Genomic DNA, 10,308 nt, shown 5'->3' with positions numbered 1-10,308 from the left:
CACGAACAACCTGTGAAAAATTGACTTACTAGTTATGGTTATATCAGATGGACAGAAATATATCTATAGTGAGGGGAGTGCAACTACGGGACTTTAGTGGAATGACCCGTTAGTTAACAAATGTTGATTAATTAGGTTAAAGATTTTACCGGTTAATCTCGGATTGTTGAAGCCCATGATCTGTAGGTCCATTAGGTTCCTCTTCTAGCTTGTATGGATTAAACTTAGAACAGTATGTTGGATTAATCAAATTGTTCGAATTAGGAAAAAGGATTAAAACCGACAAATATATGTGATATCACTATTGATTTTTTGTATGACACTCTATATCCAAATGTGATTTGAATTTTGAAAATATGAATGAAGATTCATGTTCGGGAGGTAAAAATTAGTCAAAAGGGTCAAAACTGTAAAAAGTCAAAGGGTTGACTTTTTCGTTAGGGAAAGTCAAAGTTTGACTTTGACCAAATGGAAGAAGACCATTTTGTCCTTGACTAGAGTTAATGGAATTATCCAACATTTTTGTTGGATAATCCCATTAACTTACGTAGACTATATGTAAACATTATAGAATGACACATAGCCCACTTTGGTTTAGTGCTTTGTGAGGTGTTGATTTTTGGTGAGTTTTTACATCCATTAGATACATGTAATTTTTTTTAAAAAAGGAAGTTTTATAAAACAAATTTCTTCTTCTTCTTTCTCTTTTAACAAGCTGATTTTTCTATAATTTTTTGTTTTCAAATTCTCACCAAAAATTTCCTTTTTCTCACATTAACCTTGAATCTCCCTTTATTCTCTTTTCATTCCTTCATTCACCGGGTCCCACAACCCGGTTCTGAGTCCAGAGAATAGCAAGAAAAATCTAGTGGTGGTCCGGTAGAGTTCGAATCGAGATTCAACGAGAAGAAGCATTTTTCGGGAGCTGCAAAGGTTGTACATTATCCCTTTTAGTTTACATTTTTTTTGTTTACTTTTGCATGCTAATTTCCTTGTAATTAAAAGCAATTAGAGTGTAATTAGATCCTTATTCCGCTGCGTATATCTCGTGTTCCATCAATTAAATAGGTATGTTGAGGTTAAATAACATGAGGTTGATGAGGAAATTTTAGAGGACTCAGGATTAAGTGAATGTTATATGTAATATGAAGCTAGATGAAATCTCTTTTCCTTTCTAGACTATGTGGCTGCATGAAAGTGATGTATGCCCGAGGGTGCTAGTATATGAAAGGGATGTACTAAGACTGTGTGTATGAAAGTGATACATACCTAGAGGGTACTCGGGTGTACAAAAGAGGTACACACTAAGTGGGTTATGTGTATACGAAAGAGGTATATACATAACCATGTGTACGAAAGAGGTATGCATCCTTACATTCATATAGAGAATCTGGGGTGTATGAAAGAGGTACACACTCAGTAGGTTATGTGTATACAAAAGAGGTATATACATAACCATGTGTACAAAAGAGGTACACAATCAGTGGGTTATGTGTATACGAAAGAGGTATATACAAAACCATGTGTATGAAAGAGGCACACACAGTTAGTGGGTTATGTGTATGAAAGAGGTGTATGCATAACCATGTGTACAAAAGAGGTACACGTCCCTACGATCATAGAGAGGACCTGAGGTGTATGTAAGAGGTGCAATCTAGGGGAAAGGAGAAAGAGTGAGCCATGTAAGGGAAATCTTCGTGTCCCATTAGTAGAGAGCTTCAGTCCATGTTGCATTTATTGGACATAAATGCTTAGCCTGACCCCAGTAGAGGGGTTACTTACTGAGTATTTTTTTATACTCACTCTTCTTTATGTTTTTTTTCAGGTAAGGGTAAGAGCATGCCGACGAATGACAAGCGAAATCTCGAAAAGTCAAGTCGTTACAGTTGGTATCAGAGCCCATGTTTTGGGTTCTGTAGATTGACTTACTACGTAAGTCTAGGTAGTCTCTGTGGCCCAATAACAAATTCCTCTTCATCGTCAGATATGTCCTACTAATGAAAGTTTTCAGTGCATATATGAGATTAGTGATATAATGTTTTAGTAGTATGATTTCTGAGAAAGACCCAGAGATAGATAGCTAATTTATGAGTTCATGACAAGACATGACAACTAAACCTATAGCAAGGAAGACTGTTAGAGGAGGGGTGTAGGAAGAGGGAGCTGAGAGTAGCCAGACTATTCCGACAAATCCAAATCCACCTATGACCCAAATCGATGAGAAGGCAATGGAAGCAAGAATTAGTGAAGCCGTTGCATCTTCCCTAATCGAAAAACTGCAGGAGCTGATCCGTAACACGATGGCAGGACAGACTATGAAGAACTAGGCTTAGGAGGAATCGGTACCACCTGAGCAGTTATAGCAGACTCAACCGTATAATAGAGACATGCAAGGCCTGTCTCTTGAGGCTAAGCATCTGAGGGATTTCAGGAAGTTTGACCCTCGCTCCTTTGATGGATCGTTGGGGGACTCCACTAAAGTAGAGATGTGGTTATCATTTATCGAGGCAATTTTTCGTTTTATGAGGTGTCCGAAAGAGCATAAGCACCAATGTGCAGTTTTCATGTTGACTGGCAATGCAAAAATCTGGTGGCGTTCAATAAAAAAAATGATTGATACTGGTGGGGAACTTGCAACTTGGGAGCAGTTCAAGGAGCATTTTTATGAGAAGTATTTTTCGGCCAACACCTGGTATAACAAGCAGATAGAATTCTTGGACTTGAAACAGAGAGTTATGTCGGTTGAGGAGTATGAGCAGGAATTTGATAAGCTGTCCCACTTTGCTCCTGAACTAGTAGCCACTGAGGCAACAAGGACAGAGAAGTTCATCTAGGGTCTAAGGAGTGAACTGCGAGGTATGGTACATGTCTTGGACCTCAAGACGTATGCTGCGGTTCTGCGGGCCACCGTGAGGATTGATGCTGACTCCCAGGTAGGAAAAGAGTGCAGGAGGTCGCTCGAGGTTGGGACTTCTATAGGTTAGAAAAGAAAGGCTGAGCCCAGGGCTCTTAAGCATCAGTTGAGGAACCAGAACACAATGAATGCTCCACATCAGTGGGGACAGTAGGACTCTCAAGCTGTGGCTGTTAAGGAAGATAAGTCGATTTGTACTACTTGCAGAAAGCATCCCTAGGGTCGTTGCTTAGCTGGAGCAGGGGTGTGTTATCGTTGTGGATAAGAAGGGCATATGACATATGGATGCCCTATCAGGAGCTCTACAAATGGTAGGGACCAACCTTCGGGCTCAGAATTAGGGGGTTCAAGTGGACAACAATAGCGAAATAGGAGCAATACAACAACTTGACACAAGACAGAGAGGTCAAACGTTGTGGTGAAAGGTAAATTTACATTCTAGATCTTGACACTCTAGTGTTACTTGAGACTATGGTTACTTGCCTTCTTTTGTATGCTTAGTTAATATAAGAGACCATGTATTTTCTATTACCCCTATGCAAAGCTATTATTTTGGGTATGGAGAAAGGAGGAGGCATGAAAGGTTTGCTGGCGTAATCAAGGATGGTTGTAACCTTGGTAGCTGGTTATGAAGAATTTAAAGTTATTTAGTCATAGATTGGTTGAGATGAGAGGTCAGTACCCAAAGATTTTTTTAGAAATAAACTTTCAAACTTTTAAGGATGAAAGTTTTTTAAGGAGAGAAGAATGTAACAACCCAATTTTTTTTTGAGTTAATCTTTACTTTAAATATCTTAAATTATTTGAGTGTTATTTTGGATTTTGAGGTTAAATTGGATTTTTGTAAATATATATACATATATTTTGAAGAAGATAGTTAGAATTAAATCAATTGAATTGAGATGATTGATTAAAAATTATTTTTATTATTTTTATTATTTTCTTTTTTTTTTCCAAAAGGATTTGGAATTTTATTTATTCATTTTTTTTTTAAAGATTTGGAATTTGAGAAGAAATTTAATTGAAAAGAAGAAGGAAAGAGTTTTAAAAATATATACAATTATATACATCTTTGGTATTGAAGGAAGCGAAAAAGAAAAATAAGTAAAAAGGGAATAAAATATAAGGAACAAAATAAAATAAACTTTAATTTATTTTATTAAAATATTTTTTTATTTCTTTTTCTTTTCTTAAAATAAAATTGTTCCCCTCTCGAGACCCTTTCCCTGGCGCACACCTAGCCACCGCACGCCTCGTCAGCCTCCGTGCACCTCCAGCCGCCATCATCGTTCACGTAATCACCGACCAGTAATGTCGCACGCCATAGATCTGCCAAGCCGCGCGTCGATCTCCATTTGCCGCCCCATCCACCAGGTCTGAAACTGAACACCAACCCTTGCACCGTCGCTTCAGCCCAATTGCGTGGTTGCCGCCGCTTCTCCAGCTTTTGTGCGCCACCAGATCGAACGGAGTCCCAGTCGCGCACCACTCCTCGTCGGGTTAGTCATCGGCGTCGACTGCCACCGGTCCGTCGTCGTGTCTGGCTGTCGTTCAAGCCTGGCCTCGAGTCCTCACTGTCGTCCCTTTGGGTTTCCGCAGGATTTTGGAGATAAATTGTATTTTGGGTAAGATTTAAATTATTTTGAACAATTAATGGTTTCTTGTGTTTGGTCTTGGAATACTCATAAAATTTTGGGTTAATTGAATCTAGACCCCAAAGGACTGATTTGAATTATGGGGATTCATTACTTTGGGGTCATGGTTGCTAAATTAAGTTCTGTAATTTCTGTTTTAGGTTTTTTCTTCAAGGTTTCCAAGAACCAAGAGGGATTTTAGTTGGTTGAATAAAATATCTTAGTCTTTCTTCGAGGTAAGTAATCTTACTACTGGAACCACTTTTATGCTAGACGATAAACTGTAGATTTAATATTGAGGATCTTGCAACTGTTTTCGAGGATAATTTTGATTGGTCTGAGGTTGAATGGACTGTTTAGGAAGGATATATGAGCATGTAATAATATATCTGAATATGATTATGTATGAGCTTCATTTATAATTTTATGAGTTATATTAAAATGATGATTGAGCATGACCTTTAAATTATGAGTTAAGTGACACTCCTACTGGAATGTCTTAAAGCTAGATGAAGATTAGACATTTATTGATCTATATAGTATGCGATTTATTATGAGAATGTGTAGATTGTACGATATATTATGACATTCCGAATACTTTATTATTTACATGATTTAGTGCATGAAAGTAATATGCTACAGTTGATCCATTTAAAACTAGATTAAATACGTATGCTGAGGTTAATTGACATGAGGTTGACGAGGATATTTTAGAGGACTCAGAATTAAGTGAATGTTATACGTAATATGAAGCTAGATGAAATCTCTTTTCCTTTCTAGACTATGTGATTGCATGAAAGTGATGCATGCCTGAGGACGCTAGTATATGAAAGAGATGTACTGGAGCTGGTATGTATGAAAGTGATACATACCTAGAGGGTATTGGGATGTACGAAAGAGGTACACATTCAGTGGGTTATGTGTATGTGAAAGAGGTATATACATAACCATGTGTACGAAAGAGGTATGCATCCCTACATTCATAGAGAGGATCTGGGGTGTACGAAAGAGGTACGCACTCATTGGGTTATGTGTATATGAAAGAGGTATATACATAATTATGTGTACGAAAGAGGTACACACTCAGTGGATTATGTGTATACAAAAGAGGTATATACATAACCTTGTGTATGAAAGAGGTACACACTCAGTGGGTTATGTGTATACGAAAGAGGTATATACATAACCATGTGTATAAAAGAGATATGCGTCCTTACATTCATAAAGAGGATCTGGGGTATACGAAAGAGGTACACACTCAATAGATTATGTGTATATGAAAAAGGTGTATATATAACAATGTATACGTAAGAGGTACACATTCAGTGGGTTATGTGTATACGAAAGAGGTGTATGCATAACCATGTGTACAAAAGAGGTACACGTCCCTACGATCATAGAGAGGACCTGAGGTGTATGTAAGAGGTGCACTCTTGGGGAAAGGAGAAAGAGTGAGCCATGTAAGGGAAATCTTCATGTCCCATTAGTAGAGAGTTTCAGTCCATGTTGCATTTATTGGACATAAATGCTTAGCCTGACCCCAGTAGGGGGGTTACTTACTAAGTATTTTTTTATACTCACTCTTCTTTATGTTTTTTTTTTTCAGGTAAGGGTAAGAGCATGCCGACGAATGACAAGTGGAATCCGTGATCGAGCCATGGGGACCAGACATATGCTTCCCTTCATGTTTTTTTAGGATTTGATGTCTTAAAGTTTCTAGATTTGATGTTTGGACTTGAAATTTTGGTATTTGTACTTTCAAAACTTTTCATTAGGATTTTCTAGTTTGTCTTATGGTGTTAAGGGTACTCTGCTACTTGAAAATTCAGTTATTTAGTTTTAATAAAATTATTGGTTTTATGTTATTTATTTGGTTTTACTAAGTTATAAAAAGATGTCAATTTAAATTCCATGCATGCATGTCCATAGTAACGATCCATGTTAGAGATCTCGAAAAGTCAGGTCGCTACATTAGGCTACACGATACCACCAACCTTTGGTCTTCTTCCTCGATGAGAACCGCATCTTCATACTTCAAAACTTCATCACGAACGACTTAACAAACTCAAACACTTTGAATTAAAGACTCAATTGCTTGTTAATTATGCCAAAAAACGTAAGGGCCTTTACAAATTAACACTTTGTATTCGAAAAGAAAGCTTTAAACAGAGGAAATTAACCCATAAACATTCATCAACATCCATCCACAAATGCATTTAACACTTAAATGCAATGCAAAAACCTTAAAACCCACCACGATTGTAAAAGAAATACAAAACAGAAGCAAAATTTGGAATATCAGAATAACTTGGCTCTGATACCAATTGAAAGAAATCAAGCATGAGGAATTCCATGAGCAGCGGAAGGATCGTTCCAAATTCCATTCGAAATTGAACATAAATAATTATAGTACAAGAACGGAAACTTATAGGTCATGCACAACAAGAAATTACAGCATGCATGCTTTAAGTATGTCAAGGGATAGAGTATGCATATCTTTGAAGAAGCATTCTTCAAACTCCCTCAAACAGACTTCAAGCATCCAAGAACAGAAATGCTTGAACTACAACAACCGTTGCAACACGTACACCAGCATGACCACAATGAACACAACGACCACGGACCCAACGAACGGCCTCCAGATCCTCGAAATCAACCGAGTTGAGTGAGGACACCACCATAATGGTTACCTTGGTATTCTCGGTGTGAGAATCCAGGAATTGTGGGTCGTGTATGGACTTGGTTTGAGAAAGAGACAGGAGAAACAACAATCGTATAGACGATCAAGCAAGTGGTAGATAAGAAGCTATCTATCATATAGACGATGTGCTCGATTATGTAGTAAATGGCAGCCTATCGTATAGACAATGCCACGCGATTGTTTAGCTACAATAAACTGAATGAACTATCGTATAGTCAAAATCCACAATCGTATAGTCTCTCTATGGCTATCTCTTAGTGAAACAATTTCACTTGATAGCCTTCTCTGTGAGTTTCTTTCCAAATTAAGTTACTCTTAATTTTAGGAAAACATTTTCCCTTTTATCTCACGGTTACCATAAAACCATCAATAACTTCCCACTCAATTGGTTATTAGAGAAAAAGAGATAATAATTAATATTATTATAAATAAATATGATAACCAACTTACCATATTATATTTATAACCTATAGTTTTAATATTTCATCTCATGAAACATATAAACCATATTTATTTTTCTATTTTATGGTACTTAATGTAAATCATATTTACATTAATCTTCCACTTGATGTATCTCATACATCATACCAATTATATCATATATAATTGAATTTCCTCTTGTCAGTTTGAATACTTCAAACTAACATAAAAAATTGATTCTCAACTTGAATCCATTGAGCTACCAAGAGGACCTTATGGACCTGTAGCTTGAAGCTTCAACGGTACGTGAATAACTGACTAAAGTCTTTAGTTACGGGATCCACCATTCGTTAACTGCCGGGCACTCCACTAAAGATCGACAGCTGCACCCTTCTCACTACAGATATATTTCTATGTCCATATCAATCAATCAACAGCGCGATAATCCTTCACAGATAGCTCGTAAGTGTAGCTGAGCCAATTTTCCATTTTGCCCTTATAGTTACATCTAACTCCTTAAATACCACTGATTCCTCCAATGAACATAAGTCATAGTTCTATTATGACTGAGTCCTCTCTTCCAAAGGGAGGATGTGACCACTATGTTTAATACCCTAATACCCCCACAATAACATAAAACTTTCAAAAGGTTTCGACTTTTCTACAATTCCTAGGAATTTTCTATGTTTTCGTATATAGAATTCTATACAAAACATATTTGACCTTCAAACAGCGAGACATATTCACCAGATAAGTCTAATCATAGTTTTGGAATCAATTGTTTTATAGATAAGAAAAATTTTCAACCATAAATATCATTGTTATGACATTTTTTGTCTTACATATATTTTTTCGTCTAATGATTGCCATAGATTTTCACCAAATCCACCACTATAAACATTATATAGTGTGTTACCTAGTCAGTTCAAAATGTAGTTCATGCATAACTATTTTGCATGTTTCTATGCCTCAAGTACATGCTAGCAATTTTCATTTGTCAGCTTCTCCTTCAGACATTACAACATCATCTTCTTTCACAAATCTTGCCACATATTGAAAGTTGTGAGGCAAAATAGAATCTCTTCTTGCCATCATTTGAGTCAGAATTTAAATTTCTCATAAATTTTCTTCATGATTTCCACTAGTATGTAATGAACAATTTGGCATTTTTTATGACATTTTTGTGAAATAGAACACCACATATTTGTGAAACAAAATAAATAACTTATCGAACAAGTTCTCACAAAATAAAATTAATATGTCAACAAATAAACTTGAGACATTATTCATTATACTTGAGACGTACAACGACATGAGGACATTAGCTTAATACCATTATGCATAATATAGCAAAATAAGCCAATAATATCAGAAATAATACAATAATACTCATGACTTAAATCATCTTTCTCATACACATAACTCTATAAATGCAAAACTAGTGCAGAACATCAAACAATGATCAATTGCACATATGTCAAATGGTGAATTCATATTAAAAGAAACATTGGTCTCGATCTATGGGGAAAAATATGATAAAAGGATAACCAGCTCTTCTAAAACAGAATATGAAATATCCCATTCTCAACATAAAAAAAAAAAAATTATGCGTAAAATAAAGGATAATATAACTTCACTTCCAGAACAAAATCTAGGCAAAAGAAGAGATTTATTATTTTTTGCTAAAAAAATTCACAATAATTCAAGTTTACAGAACAAAAAAACTTGAACAAGTATTAGTAACAATAAACAACACACTTGTATCTCATGTATGCATAAAGCCTGTAAAAGAAAAAACTAAATGCATATATCATTTAAAAAAAAAAAACGTAATAATTGCATTTCCATAAAACCTTTTTGAGAATAAAATAATAAGGAAAAAGCAAACATGCACATGAATACCGATGACCCCTCTGGAACAATACAAGATTTAATAAAAATCGCCTTGATTATTGGCGATAAATAAACCCACCATAGTTTTACATAAATTCAAATGAGTAAAATTATCTTTAAGATTATTTATATAAATAATAACCTCACCAAAAATCAGAAAATATAGAATCTGATATATCGGAAAAAATTTGTGTCCAACGACTTCACGTTATCTCTTTAAGATAATTTTACCCACTCTAGTATCTGATTTCTTGAGTAATTATCTCTCAAGATAGAACAAATTACATTTCTTATGAAAGTAGTACTTCGTTCACAAAATCCAACGAACTACACCTTGTGGAAATAAAACGAACTTCAAAAACTATATAAAAGGAGAGAAAGTTGAGAAAAATGTTTATGAAAAATTGTTCTAAAAAGTAATTTGAAGAAGAGACATGTTTATAGATTATTCGTGGTCATTCGAATAGCCACAACTCTTCTTTAAGTTGTTATTTTTGAAAAGACATGTTTATTCATGAAACAGTACAACACTACCCGAATGGTCACATATCATTTATTTCAACAAGTATATCAATGACAGAGGATATTTTAGACTTACATTTTTAAAGTTTGGGTTGAGTCGATGTTTTGTTAGATCTACAATATAAAACAGTGATGGCACGCTTGCAAATTTCATAACTTATTTTGCCATGCAGGTAACTATCCCCTTTTCATATGTTAATTAAGCTTTTCAAATTCCATAATTA

General features: G+C 35.4%; 1 protein-coding gene and 1 long non-coding RNA gene across 2 annotated transcripts; both read left to right on the top strand.

Annotated features, from left to right (window-relative positions):
- Positions 1 to 2,387: 2,387 nt before the first annotated feature.
- Positions 2,388 to 2,834, top strand: LOC120067519. Its single transcript, XM_039019069.1, has one exon. The coding sequence runs from the start codon at positions 2,388 to 2,390 to the stop codon at positions 2,832 to 2,834; it is 447 nt and encodes a 148-aa protein (XP_038874997.1).
- Positions 2,835 to 4,084: 1,250 nt separating this feature from the next.
- LOC120067825 lies at positions 4,085 to 6,391 on the top strand. Its single transcript, XR_005479027.1, has 3 exons — positions 4,085 to 4,539; positions 4,710 to 4,784; positions 6,155 to 6,391. It is a non-coding gene; the product is annotated as an uncharacterized LOC120067825 (long non-coding RNA).
- Positions 6,392 to 10,308: the final 3,917 nt, after the last annotated feature.

This window comes from Benincasa hispida, chromosome 12 (genome assembly GCF_009727055.1).
Source record: "Benincasa hispida cultivar B227 chromosome 12, ASM972705v1, whole genome shotgun sequence".
In the NCBI taxonomy this organism is placed as follows: Eukaryota; Viridiplantae; Streptophyta; class Magnoliopsida; order Cucurbitales; family Cucurbitaceae; genus Benincasa; species Benincasa hispida.
Note: the sequence above shows the minus strand (reverse complement) of the source record. Positions and strands in the feature narration are given on the sequence as shown.